The following is a 24,669-nucleotide window of genomic DNA, read 5'->3' as shown; positions in this document are numbered from 1 at the left end:
TGTCGTTTAAGCAAAGTAGCTCTTCCACAGCACACCCTCCAGATCTTCCAGCTGCTCTTGTTCGAACGCCTGAGTAATGATTAGCACAGTTCACGATCATATCAGAGTAGAAACTTACCTTCACATCAACATGCCAAGTATCCTGCCTAGTCTTCTTGAAGTCTGCTAGAACAGTCTTGACACTCTTGCCAACCATGCCAGGATCAGCCGCAGCCTTCCTAGCCAGTGTAGCAAGTACATCGGGCAACCAAGCTGGCGGGGGGCTCTGGTATGGGAAAGCTTGGATAAGCGCACCAAGACCCAGCACAGCTGCGTGGCGCGTCAGGACGAGCTTGCCTTGCTCTGTTGTCGGCGTTCCTGGGTTGCGCTTCTTCGGTAACGGGTTCTTGTTGAGCTGCTTGGTAAATCGTTCCTTGAGTGTGGAGACTTGGCGGTCGCGGAATGCAATTGGCGAGCAACGAATCATGCCGGATAGCGTGGTGGCAGCACCCATTCGTACTTCGAGTTGTGTGTCTGACAGCATGGCGGAGACGCAGTCAAACATGCTCTGTTGCTGCTCCTCGCTCATGAGGAAGAGTCGGCGGAAGTAGATCACTTGGATGTTGATGAGGATTCTAAGACGCTGATGCCAGCTTGTCGCGTTGCGTCCGATGCGAATGAGAGCAGAGATGAAGTCTGAGTCCTCACCTTGGCGATGCGGGATGTTGGGCAGGTGGCGGAAGACGTGGTAAGCGAGCGACTGCAATTCAGGGTCCTCCTTGATGTCCATCATGTGTAGCAGCTGCTCCATGAACATATCGGGGAAGAATCTAACGAGCGAGGTACACTCGTACGAGGAGAGCGTAGAGTCGAGCCAGAGAAGAACAGTCTTACCACCTGACGTGTACGACGAAGGTGTCTGTTGACCTGCCGGACGCTCCCCACGCCAGACCTCAAGGCGATCAAAGACCTCGGTGATGGTTTTAGTGAACTCTTCCGTAGGCTGGTAAGGGCGTTCGCCGATCGAAGAAGCGTCCTTTTGCGCCTTCATCAGCGTGTCGACATCCTTGTACGATTCGTGGTAACGTGTCCTAAAGATACTCGCGATGGTCTGGCCCATGGCTTCTCGCACGCCCTTGTACGGATGGTCGAGATGCTTCATGAAGTCTTCCAAGATCGGCTTCTCTAGACGGAAGTGCCAGCCCGCATCGCAGATACATTGCGTCAGCAAGTGGACTTTGGAGCTCTCTTTGAAGGCGGCGTTGGACTCCATGTCAAGGCGGAAGCTAGCTAGCCAGTCGACCAGCGGCCATCCTCGGCGTGGATCCTTCGACTGCAACACAACATGTAGGAAAGTAGTCCAGTAACCGGAGTTCTCTGGTGTCAGTCCGTCTTGGAAGATGCCACGAACGATAGGGAAGACGTATTCCCATACGGCTTCGCGCTGGTCTGCCTTTAGATCTGGGGCGCATGAGAGCAGTGCGGCCATGATCTCAGCGGTGGCACGATGCTGATGCTTGTCGCTTCCATCAGCGTAGACAGACTGGGTCAAATCCTTGATGTCGTCGAACGTCGCCTCGGTCAACCCGCCGAAGACTAGGTCGAATGAGTGAGTCAAAACCATCGCGCTTGACATGCGGAACCTGTCGGCGCTGTTGTCACGAGGCTCTTGCTTCATGAAGGCAAAGTAGTTGGAGAACCAGGATCGAGTAAGATGCTTGGCGATCTTTTGGCGGACGCCATTCTCGACCTCATCATACGATAGCTGGGGCGCATTGGGCTTGAACGCGGTCATGCTCTTGTTCCACACAAGCCAGCCAGGATAATCAAAGTCGACGTAGTACTTGGCTTCTGGCTGCGCAAATGAAGCGAGGTACTCCTCGGTCCAGTTTGGATCCTCTGGCTTGGTCGGTACCGAGATCTTATCCGGCAGCTCTTCTTCGCTGAGCAAGTACTTTTCGTAGTTATGTCCTGTGATCGCACGGGTCTGGATCACGGAGTATAAGCCGATAAGCGCTCCAGCATAGAGACCACGAAGACTAGGGTGTTGGTCGATGGATCCCTTCGCGACAAGGTCGATCATCTCGTCAGAAGCAATGCTGTCGTAACGCATTCCGAGATTGACGATGATGGCTGCAGTCCGGCTGACCTTCTTCCAATGCTCGGTCTTGGCAATATCGACAAGCTCCTTGGAAAGTTCAGCCTTCTTGCCTTCGATGCGAGCGCGCTTCTTCTTGATATAGTCCCGACGCTTGTTGACTTTGGTATGTACACTATCGCCCTCGCTAGAGTCGATAGCGTATGCGATCGCTTCCACAACCTCCTTCGGGAGGATAACCATGCGCTCCATTGCCTTACCCATGTCCATGATTTGGAAAGTAGCGTTAGTTGCTAGCTTCTGCACCGAAGGCTTGTCGGCACCGGTAACCTCGATGAACGCTTTGATGAGCTTAGGCGTAAATCGCCAGTCGCGGCTGATGGTCTTCGCCAGGCTACCGAACAGAAGAGTGAACATCGCACCCTTAATGCGAGGGTAGTCACTCTCGGCAACAGCCTTGACGAAAGCGTCCAGTAGAGGAGGAATGACAAGAGGCCTAGCACCCAGCACGCACTTAACGGCTGACTCATTGGCTGTCTGTGCAGTGCGCCGGATCTCTGTGTAGACTGAGATACTGGATTCGGCGAGATCAAGCAGCAAGATCATGTCGAGATCGGTCTTGGGTCGTGGGTTAGCGTTGTGCCGTAAACGCTGCAGATGATACACGTTTGCGCGGCGGACCAGTAGAGGTCGTGGGTATTGCTTTCGCAATCCACTAAATCGGAAAGGTCGCTCATCGTTCTCTAACAGCCTAGAGATTCTATCAAGCACATGGGCAGATCGCTCGATGCCAACATCGATGAACCACGACCGATAGGCGTTGTACAAAGAGTTGAAGCACGGCACGTCGTCAGGCTGCTTCTCGATCAAGAATTGATGTACGTTGTGTAGCATCTGGCCAACTTGCTCGCGAAGGTCGTGGATGAGATTGTAGTTGTCATCGCCACGACGTAGCGGGTAGCCGGCTTCGTACTGGAAGGTAGGCTTGACTTCTTCATCTTCGGCTTCGCCTAGGCCAGCATCATCATCAATGCCTTCTGTATCCATCGCGTCAGCGTCAGAGTCATCATCAGACTCGGTGGCGCCATCAGCAGCCTGATCATGCCGAACATCAAACAAGACGGAGATACCAGAGATGATCAAGCGCAGCAGGACAAGATTTCGAGAAACCTCGTCGGACCAATCTTTGCCAGTGCCTTCGCGCTTTATCGGCGAGTCTGGTTGCGTCAGGGCTTTGAGTGCCATCATAGAGTTGTTGGCGTGAGTCTCGAAAAGCTTGACAGCGAAGTCAATCTCGTCGGAGCTCGGAGTGTGCCACTTGATGTTCAGCTTCTTAATATCGACCTGTCTACCCCACGACTCTGTCGACAAGCCTTGTGCAAGCTCATCTTGCTCGTAGATCGAGTAGTCGATGGTGTAGGTGCAAGTGAGGTTAAGTAGCAAGTGATGAATGAAGTTGGAAACATGCACGGTGGGGGTACCGCGGCACTTCTGCTGCATGTATTCTGCAATCTCGAAGAGCTCGTCTTTCCACTCAAGAACTGCGTCACCAACATGGACAACACACATGCTAAGAATGCAAAGGTTCCAAACAAGAGCACGATCGCGGGGAAGTACCTCGGCGCCTGTTGTCCGCGTCGATCCAGCGCCAATCTCATCAATCTCAGTACGGATGCCTGCCAGGAGATGTGGCAACAGACGCTTCAGTGCCTTTTCAGGGTTGATCTTGACAAGACTGTTGCAAATGAATGCGATGGCATCTTTGGCTTGGTGAACGACATGGTTCGTGATGAAGTTTGCGATCTTATCAAGGGCAACATCGTACAGCTCGGGAGAGAGTGCTGCAAGCAGCGGCGTGAAAGCAGCTGGCAGCTGGTTAACCACATACTCTTCAGGAGAGCCACTGCGGACTCTAGACGCATCGGGCAAGTTTTCCAGGAGCGTGAACACGCGACCAAGGAATGTAATCAGGAATTCGTTGAGACCAGTCGTGGATGACCGTAAGATCATTGCCTCATCCTCGTCACTGAGCTCCTCGTTGTAGTTGATCTCGATGTTCCCGTTGGCGCTTTCTAATCGCTCGACTTGTGCTGTGATCCATTCCAAAGCAAGCCCGGTGTTACCGCCAGCATCATCAGGTGTAGTTGCTCCATCTCGAGCTGTCTCATCCGACGCCTTCCGAGCCTTGGTGAGGTCCTGGAATGGAATGAGGTAGCACACGCCTTGGACGTATTGCAAAGTATGCACAGTCTTTTCCAGGTCGTTGGCGTCGATACCCGGGAGCGCAAGCCCAAGCACAGAAGTAACGTGACACCGGAAGCCCTTTGTCTTAGCCATGACCTTGGAAAGCATGTGCAACGCACGTATTGACGAGATGGTGCGATGTACCTCGACAAGCCCTTGCATTGCGGGGTAGATGCGCTGTAGTGCGCCGGGAAGAATCAGGTTGGGCTCGAGGTGTGCCAGGCTCTGTAGGGTGGACAAGGCGTATTGTACGGCTTTGTCGCTTTTGGAGAAGATGCCCATGAATGTGACCTCTCGTAGACAGAGTACGAAGCGCCTCTTTACTGCGTCGTTCAGCTTCCTCTCTTCTGGCACATCCATCTCCCCGCTGTGCTCTCGATTCCACCGCAACACAAAGATGTCGGCTAGGTAGTAAACAAACTGTGCCAGAGGTCTAGTCCAGCTACCCGAATTGGATGGATGGAAGAAAGTCTCCACAGCCTGGATGAGTCCTTCGAGCTTAGTCAGAGTAGAGTCAGAATGCTCTGCACAGGCAGGAGATAATGACATGGCAATGATGCGGGCGATGTGGTGAGTCGACGGGTGCTTCCGCGGGTCACGGTCAAGCATAACAGCGAGTCCTGCACCGAGATCGACAGTATTACTGTATGGCGACGTGGCTTGGCCGACTGGGATTTCCAGCAGCCGCAGGATGGCTGTGAAGATCTGAGATGACTGCTCGCCGGTAAACACTCCGTACTGTGAGAAAGGTACATGCGCCGCGGTCAGGTTGTCCCTAGACAGCCTCGACAGTGTATCAATGTAGTGCGCATCGAAGAGCCGCGACCGGTTGACGAGCGACCATAGATGGAAGAAGGTCGGAAGATATTCTTGAGGCAGTAGTTGCTGCATGTCCTCGGGTGCAGGATGGGTTGGGAAGAGCAGGTTCAGTAGACCAACAACCACGAATGCGTTCTCGCTGAACGACGTGCTGAAGAAGGGCAAAAGCTCTTCCAATATAGCCGGTATCTCCTTGGGGTCGAAGTACGACTGCGCAAAGGTGCACATCTTCGTCAACGTACGGATATTGCGCTTTACGTTTGGCGGGTGTGAGCCTCCGGATTCTGAGGGCAGGACGAACATCTTCAGCTCTCTATACAGGGGTCGCCAGTCGAGTATGAGGTCTTTGCCGGGTCGCAGGTAATGTTTACGCCTGTCGTCATGTCAGTCTCCACCCGTCATCCAAACTCTAATACTCGTGGCACTTACTTGGTCAGAACCATGAACATGCTCGCGAAGCGCTCTGCGACCAGGTAGTCCAGACCGGGAGCCAGCGCCAGCTCATAGTAGAGCTTCACGAGCTTCACGCGCGTGGTGCGGGGGAGGTCGAACTTGAGCGAGAGCCAGCCTCGGATCTCGCGCGTCCAATGTACAGCGCCAGGCGCAAAGTCGCCGGCCGAGACGGCTATGTAGAGGTGCTTCAGACATGTGTTGAGGCTCTCTTCGCGATCGCTCTGGTCTTCTGTCTGGTATGGCAGATATTCGAAGTAGGGGAATGTCCGTGGACGGCGCCGGTCGTCTGCTCCGTTGACGCCACCGTTGGGCTGCCGCCAGTCGCTACCTGGTGACGTAGCACGCGAGGTATCGGGGCCAGAGCCCGTATCGAGGGCGCTCATGAGCTGTGATATCCGTTCGCTGACCGCCATGGTGCCGGGTGGTGGTGGTCGAGGTTGTGGTGGGGGGTCGTGAGGCGTGTGCCTAGGGCGCAGTGGAGGGACGAGTCTTGGGAATGCGCAGTCATCAATGTACAGCTAGCAATTCACAGTCGAAGGCAGCCGGGACGGATTGACTGCAGACACAAACAGTCAGCAAGTGGTTGAGATGTAGTCGTAGTCACGGGCTGTGAACCGCAGAGTAACCGCAGCACGTGGGGCGGGTGAATTGCTGTGCGCGCTACTTACTCCACAAATGCGCCGTGTATAGCAGATTCCGGGTGTTGAGCGTGAGTGCGGGTGGAGTTGTAGTCGGGTGCAATGGTTAACGAGCAGTGGTTCATGTGGGTATCCGGCGCCTCGTCCTGATGACATCTAGTCTGGAGCTCCAACCCTGCAACCTTAGGCGAGAGAGCGGCGACAGCGTCGAGATCGTGGGGGAACAGTCGCTGTCGCGGTCGAGCGTTTGCAGAACAACTAATCCACTCGTTTAATCTCAAAGAGACTTGTGCGCGTTGCTGAAAGGCGAGGTGCGCGGTGATTCATCACATTCGGACGAAACGCGCTATATATCGTCGGACCTCCGCCAGGCACTCAAAGACGCGCAATACACACAGAGGCGACTACGCAGTAAGCTACACGTTTCTACCATCTTCTGACCCGCCTTCTTTTTGCCTCTTCCCGCCCCGTTCCTACTCGCAGGGCTGCATTCGTCCTCCATTCTGCCTGCGCTTTCATCTCCTTGCATATTCGTCCCGATGCACCAGGCTGGTGGCACGACACGCGACACGTCGGTTGCCTCGTACAAGGATGGCCTCTGATGCATTTCTTTCGCACCGCAGCATCAGCTGAAAGATAGTCATCTCTTTTCTTGTCTCTACGTGTCTGCTTACTGACTGGAATGCTTGTCAAAAGATGAGTTCTTACTACGACGTCGACGCCATCTTGACGGATGCGCAAAAGGTACCATGTACCTTTGAGCTTACCGTTCCTGGCCTCGGCTATCTCGAGGGCAACATGAGCGGCGATATGAAGCAGGGTTCTAAAGTCGAGCTTCCACTTTGGCTTGGCGAGATGCTTGCACTGAGGTAAATGAAGATTCTAATCATATGTACATTCCGTATTCACAATATCTACAGTCAAAGTCTAAATACATCCTCGCTTGTGACCATCGACCCTCCGTCCGCCTTATCTCCGCGCGTCTTGAACGCCCTCAAAGCTGACCCAAGGACCGTCGATTTGCGAGCTCTCGCCCCGCACTTCTACAATCTTGGCGCACGAATCTTGGAGCTCTTTGAGGAGGAAGAGATGATTGAGGTACTGAGCGATGTGAGTTCTGTGCTTGGTCGATGCAACGGTATATGCTAACCCGTGTAGACATTCAAGGCCAGGGCTGCCCTCATAGCTGATCAAGCTCATAATCCACGAGGTGCATTAGGGGAAGGCGCCGACTTCATGCGAGGCCTAGATGAGAACGAGCGGCAACGTAGGTGTTGGGTGATTCAGCCATGCAGGAGCTAACGACGATGCAGTATTTCGTGCGGCACACGATAGCGCAAAGGGCGTACGGACGTGGATGGCAGATCTGAAGAAGAAATGAGCACGGTAGCCGGATCGCAGAAGATGAGTGCCATATGGTCGGCCAGGAGAGGTAGAAGATCGACGCGCAGAAGCTTTGGAAGATGGACGAAGGCACAGCGTAGTAATCAATGACGAGCGCATGACAAGAAGCACGACGATACAAAAAGACGAGGTGAGGCGTAGTTGTGAAAGAAGCAGCTGTTCGAGCCTACCTTCTGAGTACAATACCATACCTGCAAGCACACAGCCAGCGAATGAGAACATGTACAGTGAGCGTTCCATGTCTACCGCAGTGACGCGCCCAGATTGCTGTTTTGCAGTAGTATAGCCAACTGCTCGGGCGGGTAGCCCAAGAATACAGGCCCGTTGAAAACCATCTGCGGTACCATTTTCGGGCTTTCCGTCTCTCTCGGTGGTTGTGATGGTTCAGGAGCTCGAGGCTGCGGTGGGGTTTCTGTCGGTGGAACATGTGTGGTTGGGGCCCGAGGTTGCGACTGCGGTGGCATAGTGTATTGTGGCACTTCAGGCTGCTGTGGCGTCTGTCCCATCATCGCGCGATGATCGAATGGGCATTTGCCAGTCTTTTGGGGCGTCTCGCCGATTGGACGGCCAGTGTCGAGGGGTAGTTGCGGCGACGCTGTTGGTACTGAGCCAACCGAGGACGAGCTGTGTGCATTGGTGTATTTGGCAGGTATCGAGATGCCCCAGGGCCGACTTGGAGATTCGCCAACTCTGACCTCTTTGAGCGGGCGGTCAAAGTGACCGCTTCTCGACTCATCCAGTGTGTTTTCTTCTGGTTCCTCCTCAGGCGGTGGGGTGCCATCATTGAGACTTGCCGAGACAGCTGAGGCCCAGTTTTGAACTTTGGTGTCCGCCTTTGCGTCGGTGCTGAAGTGGGCTTCTGCCTCGGGCTCTTCTTCGATGGCGTCGTCGGGATCCTCAGGGAGCCACTCCTGATGTTTCTGACCGAGGCCCTGGATCATATTAACCAGATTGCCATACTTGCGATCTAGCTGCTCTATGCTCTCTTGGTTACTCTGGAAGCGCTTGATGCAGACTTCATGGCTTCTCGGTAGCTCATGCTTGTGTTTCTCAAAGTATTGGGCCACCTCCTCTGGGTTGTGTTGGTCGAGGAAGCGTATGGGGCAGACGGCAGCGGAGCCAGACGCCGCGACTGAGGCAGTTGCGGAAGCAGCAGGATTGTTGCTGCATATTTCGGCTCGAATAGGATCGGTAAAGGAGGGTCGTTTCGATCTTCGGCCACGTGCGCTTAATCGGGACGTCGAGCTACGTGGGGTAGCGAGCGGGCTGCCTCTGCCGCTGCCAGATGCGAAGGGACAGGCGAGCTTACTAGGAGTTCCAGCAACAGTGAAGTCTTTCTCAATGGGTGATGTGGCTCTATTGGTCTGTATCTCAGGTAACGAGGCGGATTTGTCTGCGGACGGACCACTCCATATTTTTACACTGCTAGTATTTTCATGGGCGTGCAGCTTGACAGCAGCCTCCTCAGCCTTCTGGATGACCAGTGCTCGGCTCTTGCGCTCTACATCATCGCTATGTGCCAACTGCTCCACCAAATTCACATGTATCCGCGGTTGTTCGTCTCCCACGCGCTCAAGATCTTGCAGGAAGGTAAGGTGGTCTTGCGACAACGTGTTGGGCGAGAAGCGTTTCAAAAGGTCAAGATACTGGGTATTGTCAGCAGTGTACGTCAAAGGTATTGTGTGCTGAAATGTAGAATGGTGTCCGTATCAGGCTAAGCTGTGATTATTTTCGATCAGAGCTGCGAGTGCAGCTTCAGGTCTAGAGCTAAAGTTGTTCATCATAAGGGGAAGGAGTGTAAAAAGACATTGCGTACCTGTTGCTTAGCCCACGAGAGCTTGCTTTCGAGTTGTTTCTGTGAATCAAACAAAACCTGGTATTCTCCACTCAGAGCTGCAAAGCCTTCAACGAGCTGCTCGGCGAGCTCCGTCACGTTACTCTGAGGCTGTTCAGCCATGGCGATGTTAGTAGAGAGATGGGTGGAATGCTACAGCAGGGCGATGAGCGCAGTGTTGATGACGCGGCAAGTGAGGCTTGCGTCGGTGAAGAAGAAAGATGGTCGGAAGGTCGGCTGCCGGCAAAGAGATTCGAGAATCGGAAGCGACGGGTGCGCCACGCCTAACGCAGTCAGCCCAGCCACACCGCCGCAGGGCCCCAAAGTGACGCGACTCCCAGACCATCGCTGCGCCTTGAAGTCATACGTAGCGTCTAGCATTGGCATCAATCCTTTTACACCATGATACCCTGACTCCCGTAGCATAGTCTCATCCATCCGACTTCTCACCCATCCATAAACCACGACGTTGCATCCCCTCGACATTCCGAAACCCCTACGCCCTAAGCCAAGTACCTCAACAATATTCACTATGGGCTCCCTCCACGACTCACGCATACACAAGTGGTTTGCAACCTCGCCGCCCGTCGCATGGACAGTTAGACAGCTACGAGAGCTTCTTATCGGGTCACTGAAGCAGGGCCCCATCCCGCAACATGTTGCATTCGTGATGGACGGCAACCGCCGGTTTGCGCGCAACCACCACATTGAGACTGTAGAAGGGCACAACCTAGGATTCGAATCGTTAGCGAGGGTATGGGAGACTGTTATCAGTGTTTTTGAGCCATGCTAACCAGCTCAGATCCTCGAAGTCTGCTACAAGACTGGCGTCAAGGTCGTCACCATCTACGCATTCAGCATAGAGAACTTCAAGCGCTCCAAGCATGAAGTCGATGCCCTCATGTCCATGGCCAAGGTGAAGCTGCAACAAATGGCAGAGCACGGAGCCTTGCTGGACCGTTACGGCGCATCCATCCGGGTGCTGGGAGAGCGCGAGCTCCTCAGTCCCGATGTACAAATGGCTGTGGACAAGGCTGTTGCAATGACAGCACACAACAAGAAGTACGTTGCCCGCCGCTTATTGCGTGACATCGCTGACCACCCGCAGGGCTGTCCTCAACGTCTGCTTCCCCTACACTTCGCGACACGAAATCACAACCGCAGTGATGAAGACTGTCGAGACGTACGGCACGCCGATACACAACCTGCCCACCCCTTCGAAGCGAACCTTTTCCGAGTCCCACATCACCCAGCATATTCGCAAGCAAATGTTGGAGGAGGATACAGAGGGCCTTGCCGAGCAGGCTGATTCGCGGCCAGCGTCACCCTCGAAAGAGACGGCTCTGGCTGAAGACGGGCGTTCCTCGTCAACTTCGACCGCCATCAACTCGCCTGAGAAGGATGACTCAAATAACGGGCCGACGTTTCTGGACCCAGAGTCCATCAGCGCTCAGACGTTGAACGATAACATGATGACGGCTGATGCCCCGCCTCTTGATCTGCTAGTTCGCACCTCTGGCGTCGAGCGGCTGAGCGATTTTATGCTATGGCAAGCCCACGAGAACACGTCCATCGTATTCCTCAAGTGTCTGTGGCCCGAGTTTGATCTGTGGCAGTTTTTGCCTGTGCTGGTAGAGTGGCAGTGGCAGCAGAAGAAGCTGCAAGAGGAACAACAACGGACCCGTGGGCGGTCCAAGTCAGACTGAGGGCGTTGGCTGTAGTATATGGCGCAAAGTCCTCGCGGACCATAGAAGCAGGCAGATCTGAACTTGAGCGAGCATCGAAGATACCCAGAACAGAGCATTCCATTCGTCTAGCCGTAGGCTTTCCACAGCAAACCATATCTTGTAATACATGTCGATCTTGCGCTATCGTGGCACGTGTATATATGCGCAGCTAATCGCTCGCCCATACCCTGACCGTTCGTGGTTTGCGACCGCGCATGCGACACTTCGGGCGCGCACTAGCCCATTGCCTAGTGCGCCGAACAGCTTCAAACGTCATCTCACCCTCGGAAGAACGACCGCTGTCAGGGAGCTCCAGCCGGGATGTGAGCTGAACATGACTTATAATCCGCGCGTTCCGCAGGATTGGGCTGGACTGACAGCTGCCGTCAGATCGTTCCCATGTAACCTGATCTTGCTTATCGGCCAGTTGCACCGCTTACGCAGCACGACCACTTGTTTGGGTCCGGCAACCAACTTCTGGGATAGACTACTCCTTATCAATAGCAGCTTCTTTAGTATCGCTTGGTTCCCTTAAAAGCAGGGAATCGCACGTTTCTGCCCTTGAAACCATCGCGGCGCGACAGCAGTATCGACACCATGAGCACCCCAAACCTTCTGACGATACCTGTTGAGTTGCGCGAACTCATCTATGGCTTCCTCTTCAGCAGCTACACTATTCAACATGGCTTCAAGCACGCTAGCACACCTAGCGACGACTCTGAGTCTTCTAATCGCATAGCGCTCCTGCTCAGTTGTCGCCAGATCTTCGCCGAGGCGCACCGCCATCTCCCGCTCAATTGCACACTCCACTTCCGCGGTACAGAGAACCTACTCGAGACTCTACTCTCCGTGGACCAGAGTGTGCTAACGCGTCTGCGCCATGCCCGAGTGCGCGCTTATCCTTTCCCCTTGTACTCCTCCGGAAGCTCACAGTACTACCCGACCTACTATGCAGCGTATGCGCTCACACTACTTCCCGGCCTCTGTCTAGATACTTTGGTCGTCGAAGATTGCTGGCACGGCTTCGGCATGGGCGACGGTTGGCGAGATGTCACCACCTACTTCGATATCGAGACACTCCTGAACAGCGATGCTTGGAAGGAACTGACCTACATCACCCCGTGTACCGATTTTATCGCGTCCGGCTACGATCATCGGCGTAAACGATCGGCACAACCTGAGAACTGGGATGCGCTCATCAAGGAACGGGATGGAGAGGAGTTCGGCGCAGAGGTCAAGATGTACATCGTTCCGTATGCGCAGCAGACGGCGACTGGTGATGAGAAGACTGAGGACGGGCGCATCATGCAGCCCTGGGCAGCGAAGCCAGGGCACGAAGTTAACGAGAATTGGAGAGTCGCAGGGCCGGACCAGGATATGAAAGGTGAAGTAAGGATCATAGCAAAAAGAGGCACGAGGTCAAGAGCCGTACAGCTGGGACTCGCCGGGAAGAAGACCTGGAAGGAATTGAAGGGCAAAGAGCCAGGCGGCTTCGCCCCCGAAGGTAAGTCTCATTCCAACTCCTGCAAGTCCTCAGCTCACACTACGCAGGATGGGTACCGTACCATAACGACATGGCCGACGCAGTTGCGTGGATATATGGGGGCCACGGCAGAAGGATACAATTGGCCAACGCTGCTCTGAATAGTTGACTACATGGCTTCACAACACAGCCGGTTTACGCGCCCTGGATGTCGACCCAAACGTAAGGGTGGCTGGCGGCCGGATCCATGACCATGCAAGCCCTTGTCGGCATTTAGGCTGTATGCACCCGACACTAGGGTACGGCAAGTATAATTTCCTAGACACGTTCCTACACGCCTCTAGCACGCGGCGTAGCGCGTAAATAGCACAAGGTGGCTGAGATGTCTTACACAACGCGCTGTGATGACGAGGCAGAGTGGTGCGCGACAGGACAGATGCTTCGGCGAGCAACAGAATGCAGTGTGTATTGGAAGGGTACAGCTGCATTATTGTGAGTGATTGTGCACGACTATTGTGATACCGAACTGGATTTCCCTTTCCCTGCCGTCTACATCATCGCGTAGTATTGTAGTACAAACGCTCGCTAGTCCTCGTGGCGTGTACACCCGCGCAACGCTCTCTTCGCCGCTGCTCTGCAGTGAGCGAGGGACTGCCCGTTTCGCGCATCCCTTCGCTTGTCCGAAGTGAAGGAAGGCGCCTTACAAATACCACTAGGCACTACACGCGGTTGCCTCTGAACGACCGTCGTCTTTTCACTTCCTCAACACGGGACCAAAGACGTGGCACTGCGCATCGCTTGATTGTAACAATTCGGCCGCCTGCTCTACCTTGTCAGGCTTCTTATCCTCATTCTCATGCGCGATAGCTTTCCGCTACACCGGTTCCCGCCAACATGGTAGGCACACTGCTCTGCGCAAGCCAACCAATCACTGACGGTCACTAGATCCAACTACTCGCCATCGTTCTCATGTCTGCTCTCCACGCTGGATCGTCAATCGCCCAGCAGTATCCACTACCTGTAACCTATGACACCGTTATCAAGTCGCCTGCAGACCCGCGCATCACCATATCCTATAAATCACCCGACGCCCACGTATGCGCAACAGCGTTTGAGACGCAGAAGCAGTATACTGGATATGTCAACATTCCCCCGTTCACGCTGTCGCCGGCCGAGCAAAACTACCCAATCAACACCTTCTTCTGGTTCTTCGAAGCACGTGAGAATCCAGAAACCGCTCCGTTGACCATCTGGCTCAGTGGAGGACCTGGAAGTTCGAGCATGATTGGTCTCTTCTCCGAACTGGGACCATGCGAGCTGGTAGAAGGGCCAAACGGCAGCTACGTCTCTCAGCCTAGGGTTTGGGGATGGGACCGCAGCTCCAACATACTCTTCATCGATCAACCTACACAAGTCGGCTTCTCGTACGATGAGCCCGTCAATGTTTCGGTCGACTTCAGCAAAGGCTATTGGGCGGATCTAGACCAGCGCATGGAACCTTCTCCCCTTCCCGCCGACATCCCGGAATGGCGCTTCAAGAACGGCACTTTCCCCTCTGCCAGCTCTAGGAAAACCGAGAACTTGACCGTCATTGCCGCGGATTCCTCATGGCACTTCCTTCAAGGCTTCCTGTCAGCCTTTCCCCAGTACAATCCTGGTGTTCGATCCGACAGCGACAACGTCAACCCCTCTGAGATAAACCTGTTCGCTGAGAGCTATGGGGGTATCTATGGTCCTGTCTTCGCAGATCATTACGAAGAGCAGAATGATCGTCGAAAGAAAGGCGATCTTCCGGCTGAAACGTTGGAGATACGCGTTGGTTCAGTGGGTATTATCAACGGTATAATGGATGTCAGAACTTCAACAACCTCGGGCTTGCTCTTCGCATACAACAATACCTACGGCATCGAAGGCTATGATCTCACAACTTATCAAAACACGATATCAGAGGTCTACGCAGAAGGGGGTTGTGTAGATTTGGTTGACCAGTGCGCTTCTGCGGCTGCTGCCAATGATCCCCAAGGTCTGGGTACCGTCCAGGAAGTGAACGACATCTGCATAAGTGCGCTCTTAACATGCCAAACAAACGTTGGCCCCGCCTATCTTCCAGGTAGAAGTATCTACGACATCCGAGCTCTCCCAACAGTTGGCCCTAGTGACGCGCTTGAGACGTACCTTAACGAAGAACACATTATGCAATCCGTGGGTGCTCCAGTCAACTTCACTTCTACGAATGACATGGTTTTGGATGCTTTCAGCTACAGTATGAGATCGTGCACTATCCTCGAATCTATACGTATCTATCTTGCTAACCATATATCCAGACGGAGACTCTGCCCGCGGAGGCGCATTGGAGGCCGTGGCAGACCTGCTCTCCCGCGGCATCAAAGTCGGCCTCATCTACGGTGACGCGGACATCATATGCAACTGGTATGGAGGACAGAACAACTCTCTCGAGATCGCCAGTCGTGTGCCAGGCTACGAGACGGCTTTCAAAGAAGCTGGATATGCGGACATTCAGGTGAACGACTCTTACGTTGGCGGCGCTGTTCGTCAATATGGCAACCTATCCTTTTCCCGCATCTACGACTCCGGCCACTACGTCCCGAAATTTCAGCCAGAGACCGCCTTTACCGTCTTCAGTCGCATCATTCATGGCGACGATATCAGCACCGGTCGCGACGTGGACCTGTCCAGCTTCAGTACAGAAGGCCCTAGCACCTCTGAGCACAGAAATGACCCAGGAGAGAGCCCTCCATCCATCTGCTGGGTTCGTCAAGCTGTCCTTGCCTGCACGGAGGAGGAAAACGCAGCTATCATCGCGGGCAATGGTACTGTGAAGGCAGGCATCTGGTATCCATCCGAGGGGGACGTGCCGACTAGCGCGGGTGAATCCGAACCGCAGCCCACTGCGACGAACTCGGTGCCTATGACTGGAGTGTACACCGCTACCGGCGACCAGAAGGTTAAGCAGACCTCTGGAGCATCGGCACTCCGATTCAATCTCCGGTTTAGCCGTTCGCGCCGTCAAATCCCAGGCGATCTATTGTCTGAAACGGAAGATTCGCGCGACAAGGACAGTAGCATCAGAAACGGTCTCATTGGTGGTCTCGCTGCAGCGGTAGCTCTGTTGCTGTGAGTGCATAGCACTCTTCCCATATCTGTCATATAGACCGCCTTGCACACTCATTCGCGCAATTTCTCTTCACAAACATCACCCTATAGCTACGGCCGCGCTTTCTCTTCTTAAACCTACCTTTTACTGAATGAATATATACAGAGGTTTACTTTCAATGCTGTGCTGCTGCCGTTGCTTCAGACGACGTAAAGTCTACGATGGGCCTTTTCCGGATGATGCTGAGAAGGGTCCGATCGTCGTTGAGCAAGTGATTGATGATGATCCAACGCCGACGCCGACGTCAACCATTCTCGGCCGGCAAATAACGCACATGGAGTCTATACCTGAAGTAAGCCCTAGACCAAGCGAAGATCTCAGAGACATAGCAGCGGCTGTGTCAACCAAGCCAGCACCAATGCCAACCGCAGAAGAGGAAACTCCTACCGCGCCCGTGCAGCGATCACTCTCCCCGTCGCAAGATGCAAGCCTATCACCGCGCGTCCCAACTATCCCACCTACAGGAGCCTCGCTTCTCCCTCCCAACACAAGCATTGTGGCGCGTCCCCAACTCTCGTCCTCGGTGTCCGTGCCGCCAACGAGCCCGCCGCCCTTACAATCCTCCACCCCAACACCGCCAATCAGTCCACCCACGACCCCACCACCACATGCGACACCACCTGTACCTGAGCCAACACCGTCAACGGCCCTGACTCCTGGGTCAACGGCCATCCCTTCGTCTCGCTCACCCCTGCGCACTCCTCCGAGTAATGGCCCGGCACCACCTGACCTGTCGCCAAAGATAGAAGGAGAGCACGGCCAAGAATCGCCACAGCCGTCGCTATTTTCGCGGATTAAAACGCTGTTGCTGCCTAAGTCTGCGTCAGAGGATATGGAAGGGCGCGCAATGACTGATGGTACGATTGATCGGCGGGTGTTGAACCCGCGGGTTGCTGTGAGACCGGTGCAGAAGCGCGTGACCAAGGCTGCGGTGCCGAGTTGGTCGACTGAGGTGTGGTTTTGACGGGGGTGGGGGTTGGGAAGTGCTTTGGTATGGGTTGTTGGAGTTGCGGTGGTGAGGGAGTTGCGGGTTGGGATTGGCTGGTAATTGGTATGCGAGTGATGGACGGGTAATGATAATGCTGGAGGACGACGCGTGATGTTGTGACTGTAAGGGTGAGGGATGGGTAGAAGGAGTTGGTAGTGAGTTAAAATACATTCTCAATCCGCGTAGGAACTTCATGCATGTCGCGTCTAGTGAAGTTGTGTGTTGTTAATCCGTACATGTGAGTTTTCGTTTTGAAGACGCATATGATTGTCATTAAAACTACGTATTCGAAGCACTACGCTTCCAGAGTGATCTTCAATAGATAGTGACGTTACATGATGGTGAAAGATAACGCCGCTTACTATACCGTGTGTGAACAAGGTAGGCGTTGTGGACATTGTCGATAACTCATTAGTCGGCGTCCTCCTGCACGTACCAGAAACTAAGATAGCAATCACCTGTTCCATTCGATCGGATGACGGTCTGTCTCGCTTTTCATGGGTTCGAAAAGTTCCTTCGGAAGCCATTCACCTTCCCTGGTTCCTCTGAATTTCTCGGCGAACATGTATGGCTGACGAGTGATGTGAGCTTCCATACCCAATTGCCTATCCATGGCTGATGACTCTCGCGAGGCCATCCATACTCGCGGAAGACTTTCTGGAGAACAGTCATCGGCCATATCTGTGTTATCTAGACAGATTCGGAATCTCGGTGTTCCGGGAATCTTCCAGAGGTCGTCTATCCAGTGCGCGTCTTTGATTTGGTCACGGAGATGCTCCGCATGGCGCATCCAAGTCGATAACAAGGCAGGAGCCAGTTCGTGCAGTGCTCTCACAAGATCAATCACACGAATGCCATCTTCTCTGCGGAGTCTTCTCAGCAGCGCATGTGTTCCGAAGATCTTAAATCTACCATCGCCGAAGTGGTAGATACCCAGACTCTTACACGGGGGGTAGACGATCTGCATTGATCCAACAGCCTGGAGAAGAAGATGGTTCGAAGTCGAGTTATTGACCAACAAGGAGTTCAATGTAGCCTCCTCGCGTAGACTGATTTCCCATCGACCCAGGTGATGCTCGAAGCGACCTTCTTCGGAGAACAACAACTTGAAGTACGGGTTGATTCGAAACTGGCTGAGATCGAGCCAGTAAAGATCTGCGTCGCGGGAGACTGAATGTATGCGCGTGTGGGGTTCGCCGCGTTGATCAACATCCAGCTCGTTCAAACGCTGTGCAAGTGCCTCCGGTAGGTCAGGTGACTGTGTGAAGTACGCTGGAAAATAAAAGTACCTGGGGATTCGCGGATCGCAAGGCGTATCGCGAATGTGCGCCATACGTAGGCCAAATTGCGCAACTTCGTCAGTGCTGGGTTGAAGCGGTGTCTCGCTTTCCCAATTAATGACTTGTCCATATTCTACTGGCGCACAAAGTGGGAGGATGCGAAATGCATCAACGTTTGTGCGACTACATATGACAGACATCGCGGAGGTGCGCCAAGCTGTCGAAATGTGTAAAGCTCGACTCTGGGCTTCGGGCCCGGCGGATCGGAGTATCATATCCAAGAGTTCAGAAATCTGAAACACGGTGTGCTCAGTACGTTTGCAGGCTCTTCGGTCGCTTGCTTCGAGCCGTTGGCATGGTCGTCGATTATGTGTTTTGGGACTCGTATCCGGTTTGCGAGTCTGATAAAGGGCTATGCGTGCCCTTACCAGGTGGCCGACTTGCTGTCTCCATTACTCAACGACTAGTTTCTCCGATCGTGAATAAGGTGGTGATGCCTTTGTAGGCTCGTTCTCAAGATCCCACCCTTCGTTCCAAACCTTCCATGCTCCAGGTTGTCTTGTGTTGTTGCCTGGCTGGTAGATTGAGAACAAGAAATCTTCCCTTGCGTCCAAAGTTGGTATGTACTCTTCGCTAGACACTATCCAGGATATTGCGGAACCCATGGTAATCAGAGATCGTTCTTGTTGCAAATATTAGTAAGGGTAGAAAAAAAGAAGCAGACGCGAATGAGTTTAAAAAGCGTTGCTGTGTACAGCTGTTCTTTCAACGTTCCACGGTTCGCTATTGCTCGCCCTGACAGACCTCAAGTGCACATGTGCTCGGGAACTGAAGCCTGGGCGCTGTAGGGATTCGGCTTAGCGCAAAGGCAACTTGGGTGCCCTCCATCTTTGCGACGCAGTGGATAGCCGGACGGACAGCGGAATGATTAATGCACTGGATGTAGTGCGGGGTCGAGGGATCAGTATGTAGGCGCTGGCAAGGAGCTCTGGTCGAGATGTGACATGGGTTTCCGAAGACGATGGCATCTGGGCGCGATTAACACGTCGAATGCTTCGTAGGATGCGCGTCGATGATAGGAGGATTCACCTCCTTGCCGGTAGATCTAAACTCTTATGGCGTTGGCCTTGAGATTACCTAAAGGATAGGAAAGCAAATGCGGCGATGATGCTCAAGCCGCACGTAACGCGAGCGCGCGAGCGGCGTGTTGGTGATGGACGCCCAGCGCGTAAGACCCTGCGGGTTGAACACCGTGAGCTCGGGTGCGGCGACAGTAGCGCTGGTGCGCCGGTACCACGAACTCCTGCTTTTGCTGTGATCGCACGGGCATGGATCTTCCACGTCACGATCACGTTTCGTCGATAACGCATCCCAGCTCTCGCATTAGCCTCGATCATAGCAGCTCAAATGTGCTCAGCTCGCACATTCTCGCGCACTACTTAGAATTATGGAGCGGTTCGTCGACGATGCGTACCTAGGTAGCGAGCAACTAGCCGCCACTGGGCATCTCACAACCTACCTCACAACCATGGAAACAGATGTGGATTCTCGAGCGAGACCTCTCGTGACGGTAAGCAGGCTAGTGATATAATCTGATGCTACTATATGAGAAGGCAGACATACCACAAGATCCTTAAAAACTCTTTTTGAAAATAACATCAACGTCCCAAAACTATCTGCCTCGACACAATGCAGGTGGCTGCATTTGCGGCAATGAGCATCATCACGACAGGGGCGGCCATCACCTCGTCAGGCAGGGTCACACCCATAACGCGGACCCACGGCAATCTTATCGTATCGCGCGATGAAAGATACTTCTGCTTGGAGGAAAATAACTCGTGTCTGCAAGCGATTATAGGGCGGTGGCACAATCTCAAGACACAAAGGAAATACCTTCGTATCGAGAACCGCAATCATCGAGAGTCTGCACTATACCGTCTACCTAATGAGCTTCTCGAGCAAATCGCCATGTACCTCCCTCCCGCCGACCTCCTAACGCTCGTTCGTACTTGCAGGCATACCGCAATTTTGCAACGCCGACGTTATTTCGATCAACCCGCTCTACTGGTATACTGGCGACGCATGAGGCGCGATGTCTTCGCCTCTCGACTGATGCTCGAGAACAAAAGCTGGGATCTGCCTGGGATGCTGTGGTGCGACCGTTGCAGCGTGTTCCACCCAAGGACTTTTTTCGCGAAGACTTTGAGAGATGCGCCAGACGATGGGAGGGAGTGCCAGTTCGCATCAACGGTTTGGCTTTCCTGGTATTTCCAGCGTCGAATTGGTGTGCCGGAGAGGGTGTGAGATTAGCCTAAGACTTGCAGCAGCTATCGATCAAATCAGAGATGCTGCAGCTACCAACGGACTGAGGCTATGTTGATGCTAGGCTTGGGGAAGGTCAAGAGTGGCAAAGTGAAATCACGCATACCGCTAAGAGGATAGCAGATCTTCCAGGTTTGATTTCGAATGATTGTTCATTTTAGGAGAGAAAAGGGATAATCCCCTGGTCATTGATTAAAACGGTAACTTTGAAGATCTATGTTGTAACTAAGTTGGAACAAGGAGGCTTTCCCATATGTTCACCTCGCGTGTGAAGATGAAGCTTATGAGCTGAATACGAGAACGAAATAAAGGAAGGTAGACAGCGTGCCAGTGATGTCTCGAAGAACCATACTAACTCTCATAACTCTCACGCATCCCAGTTGATATTTAAACGCCCACACTCGGTCTTCATAGGCTCAAACAGTTCCTTAGGTAGCCACTCGCCCTCTTTCGACGCTCTAGATAGCTCCGCTGACATATAAGCGGTGCGTGTAATGTGAGCTTGGTACCCTAGAGAAGCAGCAAAAGCTGCCTGAGCTTTGTTTGTACGTTCCACGATTGCTGGCGCCGCAAGTATGGTGCAGCCTGGCACTAGTCCCAGATCAGCCTAGCTCCCGTACTTGAGCTTATCCCGGCCACCGGCGCAGCTGCGACAGATCTCCCTAACGTCCAGCAATACAGTTAGAAGGTAGTACTCACAAAGGTCCTTTGTCGTCATAGGCTGTGGAATATCAACACATAACTTCAAAAAGGCTACAAGTCTGCAAATAACTGTCGTCAAGCTTCCTTCCGACATGTAACGGGAACCGTGAAGTTGCGTCTTCGCACGGTTGATCAGTCCTGCGTCCACTGGGACAATAACATACACGTGTGCCTCTTTGAATGCAATCAAAAAACAAGCTCGCAGTTCGCCGCGTCAACTGCAACGTGTCATGGTAGTGAAAGCGTTGACAAGTTCGAGGCTGTGACGTCGTGCCGTAGGAAGAGCTGACACGTCATATAAAGAAAAAAGGTGAACAGGTGCTCTGCTGCCTACAATAGTATAAAAGTTAGAGTTTACACACTCCTTACAGCAATGTAGACTTCTAGGGGGTAGATGTCTTGTCTTTTCCTTGTACAAGGGGCTGCACATGTGTGAGCGGGCCCGAACGTTTGCTGGAACGCTAGCTGCTTTCTGATTACCTAGGTAGCGTCAAGGCAGCCGTCGGCCCCGTTCATCGACGGTACCAGCGACCGTGGAACACACAAAGGACAGATGTACTGAGCTTGCATACCTGGCGTGTACATAAGAAGGGGTACCGCTTTACCCTCGCTCTGATTTCACATACATTCAACGATATGGCTGATTTACACCGTTACCGCTTTACGCCGGAGGGGGCACTCGAATGGAGCAAAGAACCTCGAATGTTATTACTTCAGTCAATCTACAAACAATATCATGACCCTAAGCGCCCCGTTTCCGAACAAATCGGCAGCCAAAATTTCATGAATGACCTTCGCGACAACTGTAACGTACGCCCGAAGGTAGAGCCGCCCTACTCTTGCACAGAGCGTTCAGCAGTCGAAGCATGGAGACAGCAATTCGAACGGCAGGTGAAGACACGTATATCCGGCTACCGCTGCACGGCGGCAAACACACAAGAAACTCTTCGCTGTGTGAAACTTGGTGTTCGGGACTATGTCCGTACAGAACATCGGATATTCCAGATTCCCGAGTTACTAGACGTCATACTCCAGTTCGCAGGACCTGCGGCGCAGATCCGCGCGTTGCGAGTATCAAAGCCCTGGCACAGAAGCGCAATGGCCGTTATCAGCAGTTGCAGTACCGCTGTCCCATTCCGGGCATCACCGCTTTGCATGCCGGCAGAGCACGGAAAGCTTGTCGATGAAGACGTCATGGCACCTCTTCCACCTACTTCTGAAGAGATGAAGAGATTCGAATTAGATGTCGAACGTACCTACGAGAGCTGGGGCAAATCGAAGGGCAGGAGGGCTTACTGCTTTCCCGCAAAGTGTGCTCAGAGGCGTGACCTCCCCAGTCACTTGTCCGACATCCTCAATCATGTGGACACTTCCCAGCCCAGCGAGGCCTTTCCTTGGAACCACAATGTACGTATATCTCGTGAAACAGATATATTTTGGTTGGACCTGAGCCAATTCGAGGTGAACCCATACCTTGAAGCACTCTTCGCGGAAGAACACTAGAGCAAACATCTACTTGGTAGATGGGAAATTTGCTTAAGGAAAGCGGCAAGCAGCCCGGAAACACTTCTACTCAATTCCTCCCTCGCAAGCAAAGCTTTGTTAGACGCTATTGGGTCTATGCATGTCACGCACCCACCCTGCCGAGCGTTGGGAATCTATCATCATGACTTTAGCAGAAATACGCCATGTGGCAGTAACGTACTGCTCGCTAGGGTCAGTAATGATCACGGTATACGCGTTGACGAGTTCATGGGCGCATTGCAGAACTCTTTGCCTGCTATTCGGGATACATGGCTCATGAACGCTGACCGGCTCGTTGAGGAGATACAACAAGCGCACTGGATTGATGACATCTGGACTATACCTGGTGCGCCCACAATCCGTGTCTACTTGGACAACGTCGATATGTTAGATGAACGTAATGTCATCAACCTGGTTCCATCCTCAGACGAGTTCCTGGCGTATCACCACGCGAGAGCCAGGGTTCTCGGTTTGTCAAGCCACATCACACGCGCTGCTCAAATGGACGCAGAGCCCTTTCGGAGATCAAGAGAGAAGGCATGGATATCAGAAGATCTTATTGAGCCTGCTGAAAGCACTACCGGTCGGCATCCCATCAACTGGCATCGGTGAAGAAGCTGATTGAGGCTGCATGGAAACCGACGAAGACTGCGAAAGCATGTTTGAGAGGCTCTTTCCCATGCGATACATCGCTTTTGCCGATGGCCATGTGCGTCACGAAGTACACTCATTCCTTCCAGATTTGGTAGAATAGTTATTAATTTTTGATCGTCTCTACAAATACACGCCCTGGTCTCTAATGTCGTCACAGAAGCCAATTGTGTTCCAGATGTGCAGTGAAATATGTTCGTGATACTGTGGCGCCTTACCGTTTACAAAGGTTTATTTAACCCACTCACACACCGTGAGGGCTGCACGCAAGTTTCGGTTGATAGATATCGGTCATCTACTGTAATGTGAAAAAAGTTGTCCTGAACCATGGTAGACAAGCGACACCCACTGTTCTGGCGAATGCGACACGCTCATAATGTAATTCCAAGAAGTGTATATGCTCAAGCCAACGCACCTGCGCTTGTTCAGACCATTCTAGCAATCGCAAAAAATCGATGCGACAACCGTGCACTACTTCACCTCGATTGCTCCATTTCGAGAAAGTGCGACCAGCGACAATTCTCACTCTCACCTTGTCACATACCACCCGCCTTGAAACCGAACTCAACCCCCCGCGACTCATAATACACTCGCGACTACCTCAGCTTTCTCAAACCCAAAATGACAGTCTTTTCAAGCAAAGAGATGTTCAACAGCCTGGGTCTCGAGCAGGTCCAACAGTCGCACGCGCATGCATCGCAAGACTGTACCATCTGCCGCCATCCTCTCGCCCTCCATCCTGCGAAGAGTAAACCCGCGGAGTCCAAGCTTCACCGTGCTGTACGAGTCGCCGCCTGCGGCCACATCATCGGTCAACAATGCCTAGACGCCTGGCTGGAGGTCGGTAACACATGTCCAACATGCAAGCGCCTACTCTTCGAACCTACTGGCGACCCTATCACACAGCAAGACATCAACAACATCTTGCGCACCTTGGGCCCGCAATACGGTGAAGATGCGATTATGGCCGTCGTGGCGCGACGCGTCGCCCGCCAGGAACACGAGCATGCGCGTATGAGACAGGCCCATGAGATTGAGCTGGAGAGGATGAAGGCCGAGGAAACGGAGGCTAGGAATGATGCGTTTACGCTGTCCAACGACGATCTCTTGGATAGCGATGAGGACATGGACTTCGAGGAGGACGCCGACAACGACGATGAGGACTTCGAGGCAGAGGATGATGGCTCAGACTCGAGCTAGCACGTTCTACTGAGTTGATGGAAAGAGAAGGTCAGCATGTGCGCGTAGCCAAGGCAGTCTTTGCGAAGCGATCGGAGGTTTATGTGTGATAGAGTGCCTCCGATGATATCTGGAATTACTTTGGGGAGAGCACGCACGTAGTGAATGG

At 53.2% G+C, this 24,669-nt stretch overlaps 9 protein-coding genes across 9 annotated transcripts; 6 read left to right on the top strand and 3 right to left on the bottom strand.

The window, feature by feature from the left end:
- Positions 1 to 6: 6 nt before the first annotated feature.
- Positions 7 to 6,006, bottom strand: J4E90_008114 (uncharacterized protein; the record flags this gene model as incomplete). Its single annotated transcript, XM_051437644.1, has 3 exons — positions 7 to 69; positions 119 to 5,513; positions 5,570 to 6,006. The coding sequence occupies 3 exons, from the start codon at positions 6,004 to 6,006 to the stop codon at positions 7 to 9; spliced, it is 5,895 nt and encodes a 1,964-aa protein (XP_051288455.1).
- Positions 6,007 to 6,927: 921 nt separating this feature from the next.
- PSF3 (DNA replication protein) lies at positions 6,928 to 7,612 on the top strand (the record flags this gene model as incomplete). The annotated part of the gene is made up of 4 exons (XM_051437643.1): positions 6,928 to 7,100; positions 7,152 to 7,341; positions 7,390 to 7,498; positions 7,545 to 7,612. The coding sequence occupies 4 exons, from the start codon at positions 6,928 to 6,930 to the stop codon at positions 7,610 to 7,612; spliced, it is 540 nt and encodes a 179-aa protein (XP_051288454.1).
- Positions 7,613 to 7,877: 265 nt separating this feature from the next.
- Positions 7,878 to 9,592, bottom strand: J4E90_008112 (uncharacterized protein; the record flags this gene model as incomplete). The annotated part of the gene is made up of 2 exons (XM_051437642.1): positions 7,878 to 9,281; positions 9,452 to 9,592. 2 exons carry the CDS (start codon positions 9,590 to 9,592, stop codon positions 7,878 to 7,880), a joined length of 1,545 nt encoding a protein of 514 aa, XP_051288453.1.
- A 409-nt stretch (positions 9,593 to 10,001) lies between these two features.
- Positions 10,002 to 11,175, top strand: J4E90_008111 (uncharacterized protein; the record flags this gene model as incomplete). Its single annotated transcript, XM_051437641.1, has 3 exons — positions 10,002 to 10,223; positions 10,272 to 10,531; positions 10,578 to 11,175. 3 exons carry the CDS (start codon positions 10,002 to 10,004, stop codon positions 11,173 to 11,175), a joined length of 1,080 nt encoding a protein of 359 aa, XP_051288452.1.
- A 618-nt stretch (positions 11,176 to 11,793) lies between these two features.
- Positions 11,794 to 12,848, top strand: J4E90_008110 (uncharacterized protein; the record flags this gene model as incomplete). The annotated part of the gene is made up of 2 exons (XM_051437640.1): positions 11,794 to 12,700; positions 12,748 to 12,848. The coding sequence occupies 2 exons, from the start codon at positions 11,794 to 11,796 to the stop codon at positions 12,846 to 12,848; spliced, it is 1,008 nt and encodes a 335-aa protein (XP_051288451.1).
- A 725-nt stretch (positions 12,849 to 13,573) lies between these two features.
- J4E90_008109 (uncharacterized protein) lies at positions 13,574 to 15,818 on the top strand (the record flags this gene model as incomplete). Its single annotated transcript, XM_051437639.1, has 3 exons — positions 13,574 to 13,576; positions 13,625 to 14,942; positions 15,004 to 15,818. 3 exons carry the CDS (start codon positions 13,574 to 13,576, stop codon positions 15,816 to 15,818), a joined length of 2,136 nt encoding a protein of 711 aa, XP_051288450.1.
- Positions 15,819 to 17,296: 1,478 nt separating this feature from the next.
- Positions 17,297 to 18,175, bottom strand: J4E90_008108 (uncharacterized protein; the record flags this gene model as incomplete). Its single annotated transcript, XM_051437638.1, has 1 exon — positions 17,297 to 18,175. The coding sequence occupies one exon, from the start codon at positions 18,173 to 18,175 to the stop codon at positions 17,297 to 17,299; it is 879 nt and encodes a 292-aa protein (XP_051288449.1).
- Positions 18,176 to 22,301: 4,126 nt separating this feature from the next.
- On the top strand, positions 22,302 to 23,282 carry J4E90_008107 (uncharacterized protein; the record flags this gene model as incomplete). The annotated part of the gene is made up of 2 exons (XM_051437637.1): positions 22,302 to 22,456; positions 22,862 to 23,282. 2 exons carry the CDS (start codon positions 22,302 to 22,304, stop codon positions 23,280 to 23,282), a joined length of 576 nt encoding a protein of 191 aa, XP_051288448.1.
- A 660-nt stretch (positions 23,283 to 23,942) lies between these two features.
- J4E90_008106 (uncharacterized protein) lies at positions 23,943 to 24,521 on the top strand (the record flags this gene model as incomplete). The annotated part of the gene is made up of 1 exon (XM_051437636.1): positions 23,943 to 24,521. The coding sequence occupies one exon, from the start codon at positions 23,943 to 23,945 to the stop codon at positions 24,519 to 24,521; it is 579 nt and encodes a 192-aa protein (XP_051288447.1).
- Between the last annotated feature and the right edge of the window lie 148 nt (positions 24,522 to 24,669).

This window comes from Alternaria incomplexa, assembly GCF_024043165.1.
Source record: "Alternaria incomplexa strain BMP 0042 chromosome Unknown scaffold_12, whole genome shotgun sequence".
Taxonomy (NCBI): Eukaryota; Fungi; Ascomycota; class Dothideomycetes; order Pleosporales; family Pleosporaceae; genus Alternaria; species Alternaria incomplexa.
Note: the sequence above shows the minus strand (reverse complement) of the source record. Positions and strands in the feature narration are given on the sequence as shown.